This window comes from Apostichopus japonicus, chromosome 16, assembly GCF_037975245.1.
Source record: "Apostichopus japonicus isolate 1M-3 chromosome 16, ASM3797524v1, whole genome shotgun sequence".
NCBI lineage: Eukaryota > Metazoa > Echinodermata > Holothuroidea > Aspidochirotida > Stichopodidae > Apostichopus > Apostichopus japonicus.
Window position 1 is genome coordinate 22,403,129 of NC_092576.1, and position 24,693 is coordinate 22,427,821.

General features: G+C 37.7%; 1 protein-coding gene and 1 long non-coding RNA gene across 2 annotated transcripts in view; both read right to left on the reverse strand.

Moving 5' to 3' along the window:
- Positions 1-24,693, reverse strand: part of LOC139982813 (uncharacterized) — an 890,000-nt gene that overhangs the window by 665,368 nt on the left and 199,939 nt on the right. The window contains exons 14-16 of the mRNA XM_071995913.1: positions 19,642-19,718; positions 17,296-17,360; positions 376-411 (exon numbers count right to left, since the gene is read on the reverse strand). Coding sequence (XP_071852014.1) covers positions 376-411; positions 17,296-17,360; positions 19,642-19,718 — 178 coding nt within the window. The remainder of the gene's footprint in view (positions 1-375; positions 412-17,295; positions 17,361-19,641; positions 19,719-24,693) is intronic.
- LOC139982830 (uncharacterized) lies at positions 3,104-6,995 on the reverse strand. The gene is made up of 3 exons (XR_011798386.1): positions 5,781-6,995; positions 4,428-4,654; positions 3,104-4,095 (listed from the first exon to the last, which is right to left on the reverse strand). It is a non-coding gene; the product is annotated as an uncharacterized lncRNA (long non-coding RNA).

Sequence of the window (24,693 nt, forward strand, 5' to 3'; positions counted from 1 at the left end):
AGTAACTATAAAACCAACGTGTCAAATATTTCTTGTCGTCATCGGCAGAGACCCCCGGAGCTCCCATTACCCCACCCCCCAGTGATGTCACCACCGAACATCCTTTCCCCCGGCTTTACATACGGAAGAAAGATTATTAAAACCGTATCTTAACTTGACATTGAGAACAGTGATATAATCATCACAAGATATAACTTGTTACTGGTTTGTCTGTTCCCTGTTCTTTTGATGTCGGTTATCAATCTTTCCTCCCTGATGAGAAACAAGGTATAATACTCCTTTGTCTTATTTCTTTGTTCCGCAGTTATTTACACCTTGCCTGCCACTAAATTACCGTTACTAATTAACAGGAACATGAATCTGTGTCTCTCTTACCTCTTCTCCTGGTAGATTACCATCATCATCACACCGCTGAAAGGAAACGAAATATTATTTTCATGATAAGTTGAAACTGTGTTCAGGAAAGTATAGTAGGGCGAGGCAAAAATGATATAAGTTATAATTATATATCTTCACAAATATCGAAGTAACCTATTCCTGGCAGGTAAACTCACATCTGCATTGAGCACACTAAAGTAGGAGACAGGCTCGTCATTCACTGTTAGATGCACAGACTTGATACATGAATACATACATCAGCTTTATAGGAAGACAACATTAGTTTTAAAACCTTTCATCTAACACTGAGTGACGTCATTAAACAATGAGTGACGTCATAATGATGAACTTCTCACTGAGATGATTGGATGGATGCCAAGGACGACAGAAAAGATGACGAGAAGGGAAAAGAAGGCAGTATTCAAAGATAGAACTGTTTATACAATCCTCGTGGTTGAATCGATGGAATGTACAAACAATGGAAACTTTTCAAATATCCCATGAAGCAGTAAATTGGTTACTCCCGCCCATACCCCCTTCCCCCACCGCCCCAACTCCATCTTATGTGATATGTTGATATCGTTTAGCTAACCCTTAACGGTATCCATGAAAGTTTGGGAGATGCAATTGGTAGAAAAAATCTCAAAATGGAGTAACAAGGAAAGAAAACGAAAATTAAAGTAAACAAGTGTAGATCTTTTAATGTTGACAAATTTCATGAAATATCATAACATTGTCTTATCCCCTCAATAGAGTATTTCTTCTAAATTTGCCGTGTCACTTGCGTATTTGTATTTAAAGTCTGTAGAAAATTATGTTATGAATAAATATTTCTATCCTTGTTTTGATTCATAGTCAATTGAAACATTGCAATATGAACACAGTACGCATTGCAAGTATTTCTTCAATACAAAATCCGTACGCCTTTTTCCCAATACTTTGCCTTAAATTTAAATGAGTTTGTTGAAATACTATACATTATACACTACATGAGACTATTATATGTAGTTTGCATATCACTAGACAAACTTAAACAGATGCATTTTAAGTTGTATCGTTTCCCTATTTTTAGTTACCCTGGGCATTTGTCAGTTGCGACCTCAACTGGGAGGTTTGTAGTAAGTTATATTCCCTTACTTTGGAAAGACTTGTCTTGAGACCTCCGCAACGTGTGAAGCTTTACTCACAGCTTGCATTCACTGTTTAAGTCACTTAGCTATTCTAGTACATTTGTACCGCATAGAACTTCGGCGGTTTTATCTTTATATTTCGGGCATTGCCCTGCGTGCATGTTGACTACTGCTCTGCGAGCTCTTTTAGTAGACTCGGTTGTTTAATCTTTCACCATCGGTCCATGCAGCTTTGCGGGTTATTCAGTTGATTATATTAATGTAGCCTACCTAGCGCAGCAGCTGTTGTAAGTTAATAAGCCTAGACGTCCTACCAATACCAATACAGTATACTACTACTAGTGATATATTGTTCGACACTATACTGTTGGGAACTTTCCACTATGGCTTGGCGTAATATTCTAATGCCACCGATAATATATTATCCTCTAACTTATTATATAATCACATAATTATCAATAAATATTGAATATGACAATTAGCTGATGATCAATTAACAATAAAACGCATTACCAGTTACCGACTATACCATAGTCAGTAAACCCCCTCCACACCCCACCCCCTGAATACTTCGAGATCCTCTAATGCATTCAAAACACGCTGGGAGTAACACAAATCTTTTGAAACCTTTTTTTTAGTTCAGACAGCTTCAGTATTTTGCCTTATTGAATATTTCTCATAATACTGCCCTCTATTCATAGTGCTGAGAGTACAAACAGTGTTACCCAAAGGTTTCTTGAAACTTCAATGAAAACCTCAAATGTGACCCTTAAGTTGAGCTTTGACTTTATAAATAATTTTAAGGTTACTTTTCCTAACATGTTAAAGTGCACATATTGATAGAAATAACCTCAATATACAAAAATACGGTATAGTCATATTTGTCTAGTGATTGCATTCGTTTGGTTGCTATGGTATCTGTACAACAGAACAACGAAGCGGGTTAGTAGAGCAACACATACTACTACAGTGCTTCTTTCTATTTTATAATGTATTCCCATTTAACACTAATACAATAACCGTCCCCCACACCACCCCCCTCCCCCAAAGAAAAAAAATATGATCGGAACCCTTGAAATGGAGTAATAAAAACAGTGTCTCTTTCTTTCATATGTGCAAATGACCAAAATCATGACCAGCATTACCACCCCCTTTTCATTCCCAAGTAAATGAGGTCGCCAGGAGGAAAATCCTTTGGCGACTAGATCTCTATTTTTTCCAAATTCTGGTTGCCCAGAGAGAAAATGTGATCGCCACTTTGATATGCTAAATATTAGTACAAACAAGAGCCCAAGGGCACTGTGGTTCCTTGCTTGGGGTATATGACAATACACATAATATTATCAAGCAAGATTGGGCTCAAATAGTCCAAGTAATAGTGGTGCTACATGTACCCATAAAGTAACCAACACTATAGCCAACACTTTTGTGATCACAATATGTGATCGGATTTTTGATCAAAAGGCACTTTTGAGATCTAAATGTGGCGTCGAAAATGTAAGAATAAGGTCACCTACAAGCAGGTCAACAGATATGATAACACTGGTGACCTCAAATGACATGAACTTTAAGTTTGAAAATGTTCCACCACCCTACCCCTGTCGAAAAAAGGCCCTTGCCGCGACCAGTTGCAGCGACTTCGCAGCAACTAGTTGCAGCGCAGTCGCTGCGACTTCACTTTTCACATGCAAATGAGGCTTGTGGCGACTTCGCCGGAAAGGGGGTTGCGGTGACTTCGCCGGAAAGGGGCCTGCGGCGACTTCGCAGGAAAGGGGCTTGCAGCGACTTCGCAGGAAAGGGGCTTGCGGCGACTTCGCCGGAGAGAGGCTTGCAGCGACCTCGCCGCGACTTCACTTTTCACATGCAAATGAGGCTTGTGGCGACTTCGCCGGAAAGGGGGTTGCGGTGACTTCGCCGGAAAGGGGCCTGCGGCGACTTCGCAAGGAAGGGGCTTGCGGCGACTTCGCAGGAAAGGGGCTTGTGGCGACTTCGCCGGAAAGGGGGTTGCGGTGACTTCGCCGGAAAGGGGCTTGCGGCGACTTCGCAGGAAAGGGGCTTGTGGCGACTTCGCAGGAAAGGGGCTTGCGGCGACTTCGCCGGAGAGAGGCTTGCAGCGACCTCGCCGCGACTTCACTTTTCACATGCAAATGAGGCTTGTGGCGACTTCGCCGGAGAGGGGGTTGCAGTGACTTCGCTGGAAAGGGGCCTGCGGGGACTTCGCAGGAGAGGGGCTTGTGGCGACTTCGCAGGAAAGGGGGTTGTGGCTACTTCGCAGGAAAGGAGCTTGCTGCGACTTCGCAAGGAAAGGGGCTTGCGGCGACTTTCCTGGAGAGGTGCCTGCAACAAAAATAAAACAGAAGAACTTTGTAGGTCTAAACTACTTTATTTTTAGTTCTATACTGTTAATTGTAAAACTTCTTATATTATTACTGTCTACTCTAATTTACCTCTACCCCGCCCCCCCTCCCATTATCCCCAACATGTCAGCATCACTTCAGTTTCTTCATCAGTCTCCTGGCTCTGCTGCACTTGCTGTTGATTGCCTATGTGACATCAGCATAGATCTTCAGTACATTGCCACCATACACTGGAGAAGAAAGGCAAATTTCCCTCAGGTTAATGACAAATACCAATAAGTATCCTCTTCAATTTATCATTTTTCAATACTCATGGAATTGCTGAATTTTTTCATTGTGGATATGAAATTTGAGAGTAATTATAAGTCTTTTCTCTATGCTTAGCCATTACTCTCCAGATCCTTCCAAGCAAGGAAACTGAAGTGCCAGTTTCACATGAAATATTTGCATTATGTATATTTACAGCTGATTTGGGAGGAAGCTGTACAGAATTTATGTCAAATGTTTTTTTTTTTCAACTACCTAACCTCCTTTAAAATATGTGGGAATTCTGCTAACTTACATCTAATAGCTTCCATCTGCAGGGGAAACAGCTTTACCACAGATGAATTGTTCCCCTCCAACATATCTTGTGGCTCAAAGAAACCATCCATCATTTTCTTTACACGAAAAGCCTTAGATTTGAGACTTGGAGAGAAGGGTACCATGCCAAGCAGCTGGTATGGCAACATTGCAGTTGCCAAGTCTCTCCAAATGTGGTGACGCATCCTCCCTATCACTCAAAATGACCTAAAAGAAAGAAAAAAATAACAACAAACTGATTAGAAGCAATCTGGATCTCTGCAAATTAAACATATTATTCATGGCCTTTTTTTTATACCACTTCTGGACACTTAAACACGCCTCAACCCTAACACTCATCAACCCAAGTTCTGTTAAGAAATATAGCAAAAGAATTCTGAGCAGAATCTGTTGATCTGTTCTCACTGATATCTATGTCAGTTTTTAGCTTGATCAAACTCAAGTGCCAGCCTTCCCTTAAATATGGAGTGATCCTGAGGGTGGGTACTCCATGCATACAGGTCATTCTAGTTTCAGATATCAACAATTGGGACTTTCACATTTGGTGCTGTTGACTCATTTATATGCAAGATAATAAATACGCCAAACTTGTGTTTGGCTTATAACTGGCTATTCAAGGAAGATCGGCGAAGATTGAATGGCTATTCAAAGAAGATGTTGAGAGAAAATTTGCGCACTTTGCGGATATCAAGAAACCACTGAAGAACTTTCTCTTTCTGTGAGATATTTTCATTTACATTTTAAGAAAACTCAAGTGCTCAGTTTGCAAACTCTAATTTAACTTAAAAAAAATGTATTGGATCTAGTATCATGAATCATACTATCTTTATTTAATCACTCTCTAGGGTCCACCACAACAGAAACACAGGCAATATCTTCACATCATTCTTAGAGGAACACACAGTTTCAATATTTGGCATAGCATATTTATCCCATTTCACATCTGTCATATAAAGACAGTACAGACTCAATTGTTTTGTGCTATATCTGTGGTTGAACCATTGTTCCAATTAAAAAGTTCACTGGCTGGTATGTTTGGAACTGGAACTTAGATTGATAGCGAATTTAATCAACTAGTTACAGTAGCTTAGTTATACCCCTTTAGACATGGGCAAATTACATTCCAAGCAGACATGCTATAGGCTTTAACATTTAAAGTTAACTTCAGGATTCTTTGCACTGAAATACTGTAAAAGAGTCCCTGAAGTGATAATAGTGATGCATGCCGCCTAGGCCTAGCCTACTCTGTGTTCTGCTAAAATATGCTTAACTATACTGCCTAGGCTTAGCAAGGCTATAGTCGATTTATATCCTTTAGCTTACTGGAACTTACCACCATAAGCAAACGATGCATCATACGTTTCTGAAGCTGTATGAAATGCCCAGAATTTTCCCCCAAAGGCCATTGAGATTTGTCCCTCGTCATCCATTGGCTACACCAAATTGACTGTCTATCAACCAGAAAAGGCAGATATGCTAGCAATCACCTCCAAGCGAAGATGGCAGCCCAAGATCCCTAGCAATTGTATCCACTTCGTCTTTTGAAAATTGCATTTTTTTCGACGTTAAGAGTTATGCAAAAGCAAGAAGGCTGGATTAGGTTTGCTTCGTTACTAACACCAATACTAATAGTAACCTACGCACTAAGTTTTAAGTTAGGCTACTCAGTCAGGTAACGTGAAAACCTAGCAAAGTAAAAACGTTAACAAAGTCACAGAAAATCTCTATTTCTGTTCAACAATATAAATATATTCCAAAGAACAATGGTCCAAAGTATTGAGTATTTCGTAAAGAATTTTAATAAAGAATTCATGTAAGAAACCTAAAAGTCGAGATAGCTAGAGAATCAGAATGTCGATACAGCCGGTATTGTATTTGAAAGATGGATTGTTACGCAATCGAAAGCCTTCGCAGTTTCTGATTGGCCAATCATCTTAATAGACAACATCTGACTCAATTTGTACATTTTTACGTTGTTGGTTTTGATGTAAATTCAATCGTGTGGGTGAAAAATGAATGAAATGGAGTATAAATTTTCAAAGGAATCACGCATCCAGACATTAAAACCAACTCAATTCAGTATCTCTTTGTCAAACTGTACGAGATGTTGTAAGTATACCACCTTTTATCAGATCCTTTCTAGCAACTTGTTACTGCGTACTTAAACCTGGTTGAAACCAGCCAACCTATATGATTGTATGGACAAAAAAAAAACAGTAACCTGTTGTGTAGACTTGTTTACTTCAAATTTACACAACAGTCGTCGAAGTTCCCGTGCTGGTAAGTATCATGAGCAGTTGCACGAGACGTGAAAAATAATTTTACACTCACTATACTACAGTAGTAGTACAGTCACTACTCGGTCTATATTTATTTTACTATCATTCCCGGCAGGCTGCAGCATATCGATTGATATACATGATGGAGTAAGTGGTTAATCATTTTTTATTTGGAGATGCCAAGCCAAGTAATAACGATCCCATCGAACTACTTGAATACTAATTCTAGTAACGCTCAATCTAGGCTAGTGTGGTAGTACTACTAGTGAGCAGGGGGGCTTATGAGTAAGGCTTCTATATGCCTTCATGCACAGTCAGTGTAGGAGAGTATATCGATACAGAAATAGCCTATAGGCTAGGAGGGTCAAGTCTATGTTATGCTACAGTAAGGGCGAGGCCTAGTAGTGGTACTACAATGCTTGTAAGTAGTAGCCTAGATCTAAGAGTATTTTACTAACTCTAATAATTAAAGATTAAAGTAGTATCCATTGGCTGCATATGCTGATTACTTATGTCTGTGCCTACACCTACAGTGTCATTGAACCCTTTTTTCCCTGTAGATCTACTCTCAAAAATCAACAACTCGGAATGAACTTACAGCAAACTATTTCCACCAAACAAATAATATACAAAGCCTAGTCAGCAATTGAAATTAGCCTGTTGGTGGGTCAATGGCCACAGCAAGTCGGAATGATAATCACGCCTGGCCAGTCAGCAGCCCCCCCCCCCCCGCAGACATGACGTGCTAGATTAAACAGCATGATTTCACAACCTTAGCCCTGGCTTTATGTCTCAGTCAATAAACTCTGCGTCTTAATCACAACATGTGGTGCCTGCTATTAGGCCTAATGCACCTATCAACTGTATGATGCACCTCAGATCCCCAGGATATTTGCGTCATGTCAAAATTAAGCTGAACATTGACACTTCATTACGAATATAATATGACACCCCATTGCATTATTTAAATTTGACAGGTATTAACTTCATTTCATATATTATTTTCAGAGCCCAGTGTTACTCCTGATTCAGAGTGAACTCGTGAGGCCAACTTAGGCCTACTTGGTACAACCAACCACGTAGAAGAGAAATACCAGCTTCATTCAATGTTCAGTCAGTAGCTTTTACTCCAGCCTTATCTGAATTTTATATGGCTGGCCATACTGAAGGTGGCTCATCATCCTTTGTAGAGAGCTTGCAGCCAGATTATCAGTGCACTGAGGAAAGTCCCACAACAATTATCCAACCATCATCTATACCTTTAGCAGTGGAAGTAAGTGAACTAATGAACATTACAAACTGACGGGCAACTCTTGACCAAGATGGTCACATTTCTGATAAGTGGGAGTATACGTTGGGTGAGCCCGATGATACCTGTGATGCTTCACCTTTGGAAGATGATGAAGACATACATCTATAGAGGACATTGGATAACAGTAGAAACAAGTCTTCTCCTGATACTCACATTTGCAACTACGCATTCCATCACAGATGTCCAGCTGTCTGATATGCTAGCACTAATTAGTCTCCATTGTATGGAAACTCACTCTGCCCTTGGTAGTCTTTATAAGTTTAAGAACTATTTTGAAAAGGCAGATTCACCAGTGCAAAAGTATTATTACTGTGGGTCCTGTTTTAGCTCTGTTGAAGATGGCCAGACCAACGTACTGTAATATATGCAGGATGACAATTGACTTTGAGAAGAACAAATTCCTCAATGTAACACTAGAGCCTCAAATTCAAAACTTGTTTCAGCATCCTGGTTTTGTAGATAAAATTCAGCATAGATTTAAGGGAAGTATGGATTGTTTCCCAGTGACTTTCCAAATTTTAAGAACCTGATTAACATTTTAAACCTATTAACTGAAACCTATTAATTGATTAACAGAAACTACAGTGAAGTTTGGTAGAATTATGAATAAGAATCTTCCTGAGTTTTGTTCTCAGAGTTTTGAGATTACTTTTAAGATTCTAAAGATTTAATAATTTGCATTGCTTAGTGTTATTTGTGGGTTTCCTGTACGAATTAATAGAAATGAAAAGATCAGTAATTTTTTAATTGCTGATCTATAAGCCTTGATGTTACAGTAACCTATTTGAATTAAAGTACAGAAATCATAATCTCTAATGTGCCTCTCCTCATGTTGTAACCATTACAGTTTGTTCAGTGGTACCACATATTTTCTATTCCTACAGGAAAAGTTAAAATATTTAAAAAATGATGGCTCTTTAATTGAAACCAATAAAAAGAAATCCTAAAAAATGTATGATATCTGTTTGGTTTGTGTAGAGTTTGAGTCTGTAAGATTGTATGTAAGTTTCTCCTTGTTGTAAAGATAAGTTAACTGCAGAACCCCTGCACTATGAGCTTCATTATGCTGCACTATGAAAGCTTTCTCACTGTGTAGTAAATACAGCTAATTGCAGAAGGGAAACCTGCCCGTGAATCATGATCATGCAGTAATAACTTGAGTTCCCACAACTAGTTGCAGGAATGGTACCTTTCTGTAAAGTGATTATTTCTTGACGTAAAGTATCTGCGACTGGTTGCAACAAGAAGGCCTGTCCTGCAAAGTAACTTTCCTTGCCGCGAAGTAGCTGCGACTGGTTGCAACAAGAAGGCCTTTCCTGCGAAGTAACTTTCCTTGCCGCGAAGGAGCTGCGACTGGTTGCAACAAGAGGGCCTTTCCTGCAAAGTAATTTTCCTTGCCGCGAAGTAGCTGCGACTGGTTGCAACAAGAAGGCCTCTCCTGCGAAGTAACTTTCCTTGCCGCGAAGTAGCTGCGACCAGTTACAACAAGATGGGCCTCCTGCGAAGTCATATTCCTTTGCTGCGATGTTGCTGCGACTAGTCGCAGGAGCAAAACCCTGCGGCGAAGTAATATTTCTGCTGTCGCGAAGTTACGGCAAAGTCACAGTAAAAGTGAAGTACTGCGAAGTCTTGTAGCGAAGGAATTCCTTCGCAGCGAAGTCGCAGCGACTGCGCAGCGAAGTAACCCTTTTGGTAGGGGTATTCACAACTTGTCCCAAAATATCAACCGTGTCACACCTTGGTATTGGGATTTAATTGCATTAAATGTCTAAAACTTAACTTTGAACTTGCATACGTAACTTCAGACACAAAGGTCACACGTAGGTCAACCCATTGACATTTTTGATCGGTGAGACCTAAATAGAGCATCAAATCTGTAAAAATTGACACATTTTTTCTTTGACCAATTTCTCCCCACAAAATACTAGTTTTTTTTTAGCATTAGCTGACCTTTGATGACCTTGGATCACATGACCGTTAAGTTTGAAAATATTCCCCTACACCATTCACAACTTGTCCAAAAAAATCAACCTTGTCACACCTTGGCATTGGGAGTTATTGCATTAAATGTCTGAAAATTAACTTTGACCTCGTATAACTTCACACACAAAGCTCACCCGGGGGTCAACCTATTGACATTTATAATCAGAAGGTACCTTTAACATCTGAAAATAGCATCGAAACTGTAAAAATCCCCAAAACACGAAAAGGTCACCAGAGGTCAAATTGAGGTCAAGGGTCACCCAGATGCGGGTCGACAATTGGATTACATTGAAGCAACCCCCTACCCAAACTGACAATTCGTCCTCAAGTTATCGCAAAAATACTAGTTTTTTATCATTAATTGACCTTTGGTGACCTCAGATCACATGACCATTAAGTTTGAAAATATTCCCCTGTACCATTTGCAACTTGTTCAAGAAAATCAACCGTGTCACACCTTGCAACTGGGAGTTATTGCATTAAATGTCTGAAAATTAACTTTGACCTCGTATAACTTCGCACATGAAGGTCACACGGGGGTCAACCCATTGACATTTATGATCAGAAGGTACCTTTGACGTCTGAAAATAGCATCCAAACTGTAAAAATCCACAAAACACGAAAAGGTCACCAGAGGTCAAATTGAGGTCAAGGGTCACCCAGATGCAGGTCGACAATTGGATTACATTGAAGCAACTCCCAACCCTAACGGACAATTTGTTCTCAAGTTATCGCAAAAATACTTGTTTTTTATCATTTATTGACCTTTGGTGACCTCGGATCACATGACCGTTAAGTTTGGAAATATTTCCCTATACCATTTGCAATGAGTTCCAAAATATCGACTGTGTAACACCTTGGCACTGGGAGTTATTACACTAAATGTCTGAAAATTAACTTTGACCTCATATAATTAACATACAAAGGTCACCTTGGGTCAACTTATTGACATTTTTGATCGGTGAGACCTAAATAGAGCATCAAACTATACAAATTCAAACATTTTTTTCTTTGCCCATTTTCTCCTCCCAAAATACTAGTTTTTTAACATTTATTGACCTTTGGTGACCTCGGATCACATGACCGTTAAGTTTGAAAATATTCCCCTATACCATTTGCAACTTGTCCAAAAATATCAACCATGTCACACCTTGGAACTGGGAGTTATTGCATTAAATGTCTGAAAATTAACTTTGATCTCATATAACTTCGCACACGAAGGTCACACGGGTGTCAACCATTGACATTTTTGATCGGAAGGTACCTTTGGTATCCAAATCTAGCATCAAAACCAAACGCTTTCTTTTTTGTTTGTTTCCTCCCAAAATAAGCACAATTTTTTCTAATGTGACCTTTTAACTTTGGTTTCAGATGTAGTTTAATCTCATGATTCAAAAAAACAAAACGATAAGTCTGTACAACCGTCCTAACTCAGACCGAAAAACTTTGACCCCATATAACTTCGCACATAAAGGTCACCTGGTGTCAACCTATTGATATTTATGATCAGAAGGTACCTTTGGCATCTGAAAATAGCATCAAAACTGTAAAAATCCCCCAAAACACGTACAGGTCACCAGAGGTCAAATTGAGGTCAAGGGTCACCCAGATGCGGGTTAACAATTGGATTACATTGAAGCAACTCCCAACCCTAACGGACAATTTGTTCTCAAGTTATCGCCAAAATACTTGTTTTTTAACATTAATTGACCTTTGGTGACCTCAGATCACATGACAGTTAATTTCAAAATGTTCCCCTAACCAGTTCACAACTTGTCCCAAAATATAAACCATCTCGCACATTGGCAACGGGAGTTATTGCTGTTTTTAATATATTGGTTTTTGGCATCTAACTGACCTTTGTGGGCACCAAAAACAATAGGGATCTTCCTCTTACTATTTGCTATCCACCCACCAAATTTGATCATGATACATCTTTTCCTTATTGAGATATCGTGTACACAAGCCAAGCGTCACATACACACACACACACGCACACACACACGCATACACACACACGCCAAGTTGAATGCATAGGTTCCTTGCTTTGCAAAAAGCAAGAAACCAAAAACACTAGGCCTAGGCTCATCATCGAGTAGCACTACTGTCAGTACTGACTACACTAACGTTAAACTTTAAAGCTAGTAGTTAGTACTGATAACAGTGGCTAGTAGTACATTTTTATTTTAAAATAATGACATAGGATAACGTATATTATTTTCTAACAAAATGAGTACGGTGAAAAATATCTTTATGTTATCATGTTCAAATACGTAGGTGTAATATAAAGGTATAAATATCCTCAATAATTTCTATTTGCTTTTGTTCCTTTCATTAACTTGTTAATAACTTCATATAATTAACATTACTTCTTTCATAACACTGCCGCCGCTGATTATGCTTGCTCTCCACGTAGTATTGGATCAGATCATATAAATATCCAAATTAGCTCTTAAACAGTTATTACTACTTCCTTCTTTGAAATAAAGGAATGAATAAATAATAACGTCTTCCACATGGTAGCCTAACACCACACTAAGTCCATGGAAATCTAGCTAAGCCTCACCATCTGTTTATTTGCTGAAATTGTGAAGCAGTTATAAGATATCCATGGAATACTTTCATTATTGCTGCTACGTTCGACCACATGGTTGCCTAGCATCACACTTAGTCAATGGGGTAACCTAGCCTATCCATCTGTTAATTAGCTGAAATTGTGACGCAGTTATTTAAGATATCCATGGAATACTTTTGTTATTGCTGTTATCTTCGACCACACGGTAGCCTAACACCACACTAAGTTCATGGGAAATCCGCCTAACCATCGGTTTGCAAAAACCGCATCGGGAGGGTACCTTCGTTATTATTGTAAAGCATTGGTGGAAATTTCAGCTGCAAAAACTGATCGCCACAGTATTATAGGGCTGGCGACTAGCATTAATTTTTCCAGAAAGTTTTATCGCCAGCCAAGAATGGTCATCGCCAATGCGACTGTAATGTCAGTCACGTATACACTAATATATAATCCCCTGAAGCTTTTCAAGGAACAATGTTAAATTATTAGCAAGATTTCAAAATCAAATGTGATGTTTCAGTTAACTTGCATTGCTTGTACCATTTTGCTCGCGAGGGATAATTCGATCATCAAAAGCGGTGCATCAAAAAGATAAATACAGATTAATAGTTCTCAAAATTGTAATCTGCAATATTTACAGTTCTTTCGTTAACTAATCATTCCTTTAAGCGTCTTCATTGGACAATTCCTGTTGTTTTGAGAAGACATGAACTATTCGTATGGAGCACCCACTGTAGCCCCCACTAAAGGATATTATAGTTAAATCCAATAGAAGTTTACATAATCCTCATATCTTGCCAACAAAATGGAATAAAATCATTCAGAAATTATTTTATTTGCATTGCTTTACAGGTTATTAACCTTTTCTTCTCTTATCTTTATGTTAGTATTGATGTACATATTTGTATATTTCTTAGTCTTTGATTCTCCTGTTTATAAATATTGTATACTTTTACTGGTAATAACGGAAGTGTATGAACAATATATGCAACTTTTTAATAGATTCAAGTTAGATATTTCTTACGGAAGAACCTGTACATGGTATTTGTTCAACGATATAGCAATATTGTAGTACGAGCTATGAATTTGACCGATTGTAATTAGCATCAGCAGGCGATGAGAATAGAAACAATTTCAGCCGCAAGTATTACATGTATAAGTAGGTGAAGCTAGTACATGTACGTATGTTATGAACTATGTGATAGGTCTGATTTAAGTTCCGATGCTGGTTAAAAAGCAACAGATTTCTCATGAGTTCAAGCATCTAGATGCGAGTTTAACTTTAGAGTGCTATTGGATGGCGAATAAGTTGATACTGTAAGCGAAACCAGCTATGTTAATGCTATATTCGTTAAGTTAGTCTTGTCATCCAACCATTGCTTTTAACGAATCATCCAGCTTCTCCAAAGGAGAGTTTACTGTACATCAAAATGCATAAAGCAATATACGGCAAAGGCTTAGAATCATTAAATCCGTGATGCAGTATCTTGAAAAAAAAATCAGATACATGTGCGTGATATTTTTTAACATTGTGTTCGTATACAGCGTCACAAAATATGTGTCTAGTTCTCAATGTTTAAACAGTAGATATCCTTCAAATCTCATGAAGCTTTTAGTAAGAACACTGTTAATTTATTAGCTAAATGTAATTCAATTGTACCTCACTCATGTTTACACTCATCTGGATAAATAATAACTTAAATTATAGTTACCATTCAAACCCCTTGAAACTATAAGAGACAACCGAGTTCATAATTGAGTAAGATTGAACTTAGAAGAAAGGGTAGCAATAATGGATTTTTACAAGTTATGTATTCTGTGCTGTTTCTGTTATAATCTGCTGGTAACAAATTTGACCGTTAACGAAAGGAGGAAACATAATGCTACTTCAGTCCACATAAATCCCACCAGGGAAAATTAAAGTAATTGTTTTAACAAACGAATATCCGTGACACTAAATTCGTGGTACACAAATTGTTTAAATTAGGTTAACAACGAATTTACATAGCTGGTAACAACGAATCTAGATCACTTAGCTTGTTGCGGGTATCAAATAATCCTGTGAATATTACATGGTTTGGTCAATTTGTACAAAATATTACGTAATCGGTAGTTTTATTTTATTTTAATAAAAAAGTGAAACTAGTGACTCAATTGTCACCTTTATTTGTCTTAATCATAACCCAACTTATTTACTTATGCAAAAAGGGCAGCTACACGAGGGCATCTATACGGGGCAGCTATACAGGGCAGCAATACGGAAGTAGCTATAAAGGGGCAGTAATACGGGGGCATGGCTACACAGGGCAGCTATACGTGGGCAGATAATGGGGCAGATATACGGGAGGACTATATGGGGTCATGAATATGGGGGCAGCTATACAGGGCAGATATAAAGGGGCATTAATACGGGGGTAGCTATACAGGGGCAACTATACAGGGACAGCTATATAGGGGCAGCTACACGGGGCAGCTATACCTGGACAGAAATACGGGACATATTTACAGAAGGCAGCTATACAGGAGCAGCTATAGGGTTAGCTATACAAAGGCAGCTACAATAATGTACAGGGTCGGTTAAGAATAATGTTTTACGATTGTTGTATCATTGTATGTGATATGGCTAATATTTCACTGAAATTAAATGAACATAAAAACACCTAACATGTTCATGACACTCTATACGGTCTTTGAAGATCAATATATGTACATTCACAACCCACACAAATAGAAACACGGACAATACATACAAATATTGCACAATTTGTAGCAAACCTGCAGTTTAAAGGTATGCATTTTAACTATATAGGTCTATATTTTCAATACTTGTAATATCAACAGCGTCACTGATATGGAAGTGATACAGGTGTATCAGTATAAGATTAGTGTTGTTAGCGCTGAATGATATTCAGGGAAACAGTGCTCCCGCCCATAACTCTATATTTTGTATTGTTATAATATGCACTTGGGAAGAACTGTTTGAATTTGAAGTAGTTGTTTGAGTTATGAGAGAAACACGGGGCTACTCCCAGGGTCAAAAAGGAAGGTTATTGGACCGACGTTCTGCATTAGAAGTAGGAGGAAGGGGTCTGGAAGTCATGTTGTGTTAAACATTTCATATTTTATGAAGGCTACACCCCCCTCCTATGTTTATATTAATAATGAATGTGAATGTAGTGAAGTGAAATTTTGTTGTTCGCACCTTTTGAATATTTATGTGTGTTACGTAATAGTCAGTTTTTAGCGTTAGTTGTGTTCATAGCTTTTGCACGTGGGTTTTGGTTAGTTCTGTACACGCTGTTATCATGGCCAGCAGCGTCTCTGCAGAGCTCCGGGGTTCGCCTCGTCAACCCCTTAGTATTTCATAATTTTATTAATCTCGGGTCGTTAATTGCACAGAGTTATTTATATCTGGAGTCAGTGAGGAGATGTCCCCTTCTTAGAGGCAGGATGCCTCAGTTTTTTTTGGTTTTCGACTTCAGGCTCGAAGCCACTGGTATCCAAGATGGCGGTCCTACCACATGCAGCGAGCTGGCGAGAGATGGAGTCTCGATGTCCGCGTTCTCGATGTCCGCGAGCGTAGAGAGTTATTCTTTTCCGCGAGCGAGCTGTACTCATTTAAGTAAGAGATTAAGTCATAAATATTGTTCGTAAATGCTGTACGTACCCTATCGTTAATTAATTAAATTTTAGTTTTAAGTGTTTGGCTAGGCTGTGCTTTACTGTACAAAGTACATATGTTAGGTTGTGTTTTTGGACCTTGGTCCTACGGGTTCGTAGCGTGTCTTTATCGTTAAGCACGTGGGTGTTAGTATTGCGTATTATTATACTGTAATTGACAGTGAAGTGTATTGATTATTGTACCTGTTGAGTATTGTACTGCTCGTTGTTTAATGAGTGTATTCGTATTTTGTATTCTGAACAGTATTTGTTTACCGTTGTTTATTAAAGTTATTGTCCTTGAAGTTATTGTCCTTGAAGTTATTGTCCTTGTTTGTCCTTGTTTATTAAAGTTATTGTCCTTGAAGTTATTGTCCTTGAAAGAGATTGTCCTTGAATCTTAGCCATTGTGGACAGCTATAGAGTGACAAGACTCTTGAGATTTTGTGGGTTCAGGAGGTGAAAATTCCTACTGTCTAGGAACAGTTAGGTGGAAATTCCTACAATGGTTGCAGCTGGCATGGGTTGCCCTGACCATTATTGAGGTGCTCAAAGTCCTCGCCTGTTGGCAAACGTGTATTGTATTATCTTCAAGTGCAGATCATTTCATTATGTTCATTATACATTTCGTACAGTATTGCGGGTATTGATTCTTTAATTATATTTGTTGTTGAATTTAGTTTCACTGAATATCCTTGGTAAGTTATTGTGACATGGATATTTCATAGATTGAGTATAGTTTTTCCCCGAGTTAGAACAGTTTTAATTAGGTTAAAGAGTTTATTAAGCCATTTATATTGTCATGTATCATTTTTTTTTTCATATGGATTATATCATTTTGTAGAGTTTGTAATAAATCGTCAGCCGTTGTTTCAACGCAAGAACACTCTTGCATCCTCATTCATCACTTCTGAGTTCGAAGCGAAGGACCCTAAGTTCGGTAATTCCCCCGCCATCTCAGGTTCGCTTCATGAATGAACAAACAGAAAGCCGACTTTTATATCAGCAGTAGCTGCCGTAAAGGTGAATTATCTCTTACCTGCCATCGACCGGTCTGTAAATTCAGACGGCGAGAAGATGATAAATAGATGCCCTCATTCCAAACTGTAAGAATAAAATGAAAGAGAGTTCTGTAAAGTATCAGTGCTTACTTAATTTTTATTGGTCAGTATTGAAATTGTAATTATGATAACCGGATTAGCTGAGTAATCAATCTAGTTGATTCCTTAAATATGATCTTATCAGTTCACTATCATTATCATCTCAGTACTATAGCTTATTAGTTTATAATCATAATATCTCAGTAAGATTACCGATCGGTTTACCATCATTATCATCTCAGTAATATAGCTGATCAGTTTATAATCCTTATATCTCAGTAAGAATACCGATCGGTTTACTATCATCATCATCTCGGTTTTGCCCTTGTAGTTAAATAACCTTTCAGTTTAGACTGGTTATCATCACTTTAATATAACTGAACAACTGTAGACTTATCCTAAATAACACATGTAAAACTTCACTACGACAAGAAATCGAACATTGATAGTCAAGTATTCGATGCTCAGATGAAGAATAATAATCCATGAGACGATGAACTGATCAGAGAACACTCAACATCAGTGATGTTATCACAGATTATGAAATCTACTATGATAATAGAAAATAAAACTAAAAGTATTTGTTATTACTTTAATATGGAGTAAAATTATGGAGCTACAAGACTAGACAAATTATCGTCATAATCACATGATCGCATTTACGATGTCCTGAGAGTATGTCAGTTTTGTAAACTAAGTTGTATTTGTGTTGTTTCCAGCCACTTTCTTAGGTATGTTTGTTTTTAACTGCATGAAGACTAAAGACATCACTCTCTATACAAAAACATTATGGAGGAGGAAGGTATCTATATTCTAACATAGTGTTATTATGACTCGACATACACAATGATAACATTTTCTAAGAAATTTTAAGAAACCTACGTTAAATAAAGGTAAACTAAAATATGGTTGTTAAATTCACATATTTCCAATGCTTTCCCTAATATCATTCCCACCTTTTATTTATACTTATATTTTTGCAAGGCAAATCATTCATGGAAGTTAATATTTGCCAATACATTCATATTGTACTCTTTTCAAGCGCCGACCAAAGTTTTTCAACGCTATGTTAGGATGACAAACCTGCACAAACCTGCACTGAAACGTAGGAAGAATGGAAGGGAGAGGGGTAGGAGATCAAGAACATAGCAACATTCTTTACTGGGCGCAACAACTGATCCTCTCGGGTTATTTCAGGAAAAGTATAAACACAAAATGTTACAATTACATACAAAAAAGCAGATATATCAATGTTCTTAGGTATGTATAATCTAACATCGTGTGATTATGACTTAACATGCACAATTATAACATTCAACGATGACACATTCAACATTTCTAAGAAATTTCAAGTCAAGAAACCTACGTTAAATGGTGGTACCTCCCCCTCCTTTGTATGTCTGTGAAATCGCAATCTCAATTGATCATAAGGTAATTCTATTTTCCTGTTTACAAATACAGCTTAAGTGTAAGCAAAGATCTCTTTCAGTATCATATTAGTCTCACTATGCGTTCACGCTTAACTTAACGATTTCCAAAATAATTTCAAATATATAATTAAATTTCTGTGATAATTTAATTCAGTTTCTGCTTGGTTTCCATGACAACTATGTGGACAAAGAAAAAGATGCCCGTTGTGGAACAGTTAATGAGTGACACACGACACCCCCCTTATAAAGTTAGTGTTTGATTTCCTCTATAGAAGTGTAAAACTAAATAAAATATGGTTGTTAGATTCACATATATTTCTTATGCTTTCCCTAATGTCATTACCCACTTTTTATTTATACTAATATTTTTGCAAGGCAAATCATTCATGGATGTTAATGTTTGCCAATACATTCAGATTGCACTCTTTTCAAGCGACGACCAAGGAAGTAATGGGGTTCCGCCCCTTCAACCCCCCCCCCCCTTACCAACACCACACATTTCAAACAAACCCATAGTTATAGCACAACGTTGCGTTTAGCCTAATAATTAAGATATCAGACATAATATATATCAAACTATCCCTCAGAAAGTATCATTGAAGTCTAAAGTATATATTTTTCTGGGGAAGGACCACCTACACTACCCCCCTCCCTACACATGCACACATATCATGTTGGTTTTACTGACCCCATGTACAAAATAGAATGAGTGTCTTATCATTACGTTGATAAAGTCTTTGGTGTTATAATACTAAGCTAATGTTACAAGTCAACAGTCATTCACATAGTTGGTAAAGCCTTTAAATAAATGTACGAAATTAAAGCGTGTCCATTATGACGTCATTATGACAATACCTTTCACGTCTCTTGACTTCAAGGATGATGGAATGAATCCAACCGGAATAGTGTCTGGCAGATTGTACCAACTAACCCTATGGAGAGAAGCAGAGTAATCATTGTGTAAGATGTAGAAGAGGTAGAGGAATGTCCTCCTAGTAAGGTTTAATGTTTACCAAAACAATAAAAATAAGCAAAAGTAAACAACAAATAACAAGGAAATAATCACACTTGATTGATCTTTCTGAGTCTTGTGTTTCAACGATTGCACAAAAAATATATTAGAATGGGTATATTAATGTAGATAATAAATGGTGATAGTTGGAACTGCTGTATGTAAATTGTGATTGATAGTAATTGTGACATGTATAGTTGTTCACATTATCAGAATTAGCTAATTGTGCATATTGTTGCGTTCCGAGGGGTCCTTAACACGGCCAAGAATACTGCCAAAAGATCTGTATGGAGAAATCGTTGCTAACCTGAGTATCAGTTAACCACCACAGGAGAGCAACTAGAGACCAGGCCAGGTTACAAACACACAACAAAAATGACTCTGCGCACAAGACTTTAGAGTGTGTGAGTGCCAGTTCTTCAGAAAAGAACAATTTTGCACGCGTTTCTTTGACCGTCTCACTCTGGTCCATATACCACGCAATATAACAGTACAACATGTCAAGTACAATCCCTTTAACTATTTAATTAACAACAATAACATTATGCCCCCAAACATGTCGTAGACATTTAACTTAATGATAATGTTGGTTCACTAAATCAATAACTCTCTTAATTAGTCTATAAAACACAGCAATTAACATTTAACCCCCTAAAATTACATCCTAATAGATTATGAATATTCATGACATGGCTGGCTATGAAGCTAAGTGCAGTTTACTACAGATGAGTATAAAGGCCATTCACGTTACAATATGTTTTACTTTACAATTAATTTAAAGTTGTTTAGACATGTGGAATACAACAGTGTACACAACAAATGGAGTAATACAGATTCCTTGTAACAACTGCATGCCCTTTCCCGAACGGATCACGTGATTTACATCGTGTGTTATTTTTGGTATATTTATTGACTATATTGTTCATCTTCGTGACTCCATCTTACTTTAAATGAGAACTAAATTGTTTGAGATTGGTCGAGTTTACTGGTAAAATTTGAAATCTAGAAATACTGAATATAAAAGCTGAAATATTGTTTCTTAATCTTAAAGTAGTTTAAGATGCAACAAAGTTTTTCAACGCTATAGCGGGATGGCAAACCTGCAAAAACTTGCACTAAAACGGAAGAGGAATGGAAGGGAGAGGAGTAGGTCGAGGACATAGCAACATTCTTTACTGGGAGCAACAACTGATCCTCTCGGGTTATTTCAAGAAAAGTATAAACAAAAAATGTAAAATTACATACAAACAAGCAGATATATTAATGTTACTTAATATTGAAGTATTTATTCAATATCAACCTTTTTATCACACTGCATTAGTTGTTATTTCGTTATTGATTCATAACCAATTTTACAATAGTAAAACTAATTTAATAACTAAGTTAATTTTCTGTCCCCATTTTCAGGAAGATAGCGGTGGATTGCCATCCTGGGGGAGGGGGTATAAGGGGATGTCCTCCTCCCATTTTGAAAATTGTTGATTTTCGAAAAGGGCTTAGATGAAAAATGGTGCTATCATTTCCATTTTATAAAGTATATACATTCTTAAATTTTCCCGTTTTTTGGTACAAAAACTTTAGCAATTACGGTCATTACATTCATTTTCGTGGTTGACCCCCACCCCCTTCCCTCCGCAAGTTGCGCACATGTTCTTGAGGTGGCTTTTCTTTACTTTCTCTTTAGTAGTTGACCCCCCAGCCCCTCCCCCATAATCCATGCTGCAGGAAAACTATAGAAAATCAGGAATGAAATAACAAGGAAGTCAATGGCATTGTTCCTTGGCTTAGAATATACGTATCCACTGACGTAGACCTGATGCTGAAATAATATGGTTGCAGTTTAACAGTGTTAGTTCTTTGTAGAGAACATTGCGCATGGGCGTAGATCCGTTTTCAAAGTGTGGGGTCACCACTTTACTAGCAAAACTGTGCTGTGTGAACATTTTAAAATCAATGGGAGCATGCTTTTTCTAAAGGTTAGGGGAAAACGATGTCCCCACCCCCTCCCCATGGGTTCTATGCCCATGATTTGACCTAATTGATAGGTATCACCGTGTAAATATCAGTAATATATAAAACATAAGATTAACCATTTGGTACTGCTGAGATAATGTAGTTTCGAGGTTTCTACATGGTGCCATGTTGACCTCAAATAACTTTCAAACTTCCCAAATCATAATAATCTACTTAGTATTGACAGTATTCTGCCAAGTATGAAATTAATCCACTCCTATTAAATATAGGCGATGACGAATCGGGAAAATTCGAACCTGATACCGTTAGGTCGCAACACAATCATTTCCTCTTTATTTTTTATCACTCTCTCCAAATACTGCCACCCTCCCCATCATCGGCCCCATCCCCAGGTTCTAGTATATATATATATATATATATATATATATATATATATATATATATATATATATATATATATATATATATATATATATATATCAATATATATATTTGGCTCCCTTTCATTTTTCACCCTCGCCCATTGCGTCCCCAACAATTTCTGTGAGGGGGACTCTTCCATTAAAAAACGGAAGCCAATTTTCAGGGTAATCAGAAGAGTAAAGAAGTATGTGCCCAACCCCCCCCCCCCCCCAACCTCACCCACCATTTGTATACGGCTCCGTCGCCCCTGACACGGTAAATGGACGGTTACATCGCAAACATTTATAGTGTCTTTATACTAGTAACTACAAGTAAATAGACCAAATATATATTGATCTTGATGTGACATGTGGGGAATTTACAACACTCGTCTCTACCTCTTTTTAAGAAATCTGCTTCTTTCATACCTGCATACATATTACTATTTACAGGCAAAAGCCATTAAAGATCGACCAAACAACTATCTTGCATTGGGCCGGTATGAATTGACCGAACCGGTGGTAGGGGTAGAGGGGGGGGGGGGGTGTAAAACCTTGAACATCTGTGGTGGCATATGATTATGATTGCTATGATTTTGATGAAATGCGTTATAATACCACGCTCGCCTTCCAATATGGGGACTCATCAAGCCAAGCAGTATTTCAGTCTGTATCAACAACCCAAATGCCGAGACCTTCATAATAAAACCAGGATGTATTCTTTGAAAAGAATATTTGACAGCTCTGCTTATATGTTGTTCCCTTCAAAATCTAAGAGAAGGATGATGTGCATATGTAAACCTATTGTCTGAGAGCTTCCTCATTACAGCAAGTTGAGTTACCTAGCATGGAATGAAATTATCTGGATTAACCAGTAACAGATAGTGCATCATATCCAATTAAAATATTCAAGTCTAGCTCAGTATCGTCCTACATTATACCTGCATTGCCCAGCTCTATGAAAAGCACCAATCCGCTCAATGAAAAGAAAATATGTAGGTTACGTACCTCGTATCTAATTAGCATCATAAACGTATATTTACCGATCTGTTGCAAATTTTGTTTCATGTGAAAGCTTTTTATTTACAATTGTTTCTTTTCTGTATCTATGTAATGACTTGGAAAAGAGGCGCTTTTGAATATTTCATGTATCTTTTATACAATGTGACGGCTACAGTGGACATAACAACGTATGTACACATGTAGGCTATATAATGTCAATATTGTTGAACTTTCAATAGTTTATATTGTATCAAACAAACCGTTCTTTGGTCAACCTCTCCGTTGCTACAGTATTGAAAATTATTAATTTAAGTTGTGTTCATAAAAGGGGTCTCCCCGCTTAAGACCCCCTCTCAACGGACTCAAGCCATATTTTCACCCCCCCCCCCCTGCTCCAATTTTCAGAGTAGACACTTTATGGACTAGTGAAAAGTCATGTCAATGTAAGCCTTAACCAATTCATTTCTCTGACTCTTAAGACGAGGACAAAAGATGAGGCTTACCCCTCACACTAATGAGGTTGGTCACGTCCCTGGTTGAATATCAATAAATTCAAACCTAAATGATGTCAATGCTTTATACAGTAAATGCGTAAGTATAAAACTTGGGAGAAACAACCAATATCGGTAAGAAATATTGGGAATTTGTTTAATCTTTGTATCAATGTTGAGAGAACTCTAGACATTTTACAAAAGATTACTATTTTTGCATAGTTCTCATTCAGTTTCTTTTCTGTTTTATTTTCTGTTTCTTTGTTTTTACTTGGCGACCACGTGGCTACCGCATTATACTGATAAGAACGTTTTAATCATGAGTAATGTAACACAAACGCAATGAACTCAGTGCTTAAACAGGTGAATAACTGTCTTGTTTTGATCTCAGCAACAAACAATTTATGAGCAGGCGTTCATGAACTGCATCGACTTTATTTTTGAGAGGATGGGGATTAAAGAAGGAGGGGGTGGGGATTGGAGGGGGGTATTAAAGATTTCAATATCTAGTAGCTTTGCTGAGACGGATATTGTATTGTCATTGTAAGCAGAGCATGCGGTAATGTTATTATAACTTCATCAACTGTACATTCAAAGGTACATTGAAAGGTATTCTTGGTTACTGTTATTTGATGGGTCATGCAGTCACCAAGAACCGCGTGTGTCATGTCTCCTTATTTATTTCTTAGCATGTTAGTAGAGAGGAAGGGATGTGAGCGATGGGTAGGTTCATAGGTGAACCAGCTAATCTTGGTCCTGATTTGGTATTGACTTCTGATTTTAACTGTCAGTGGCCATACTTACGACCTGGATATGACGCTGGCAGTTGTTAAAGTGTTTATTCTGATTGTTAACTTGTAGGGTCATTTTCATTGTAAACCGGGGATGTAAATGTGAACTTCATTATGTTAGCGTGTGTTATTACTATAATGTAAACTATGTGGAAGAAAGTCTGAAGGGGATGATGACAGCCTTCTCAGCCTTTCTAAATTCGCTACCTACGGTTAAAATGTAAATTTGAAGGCAA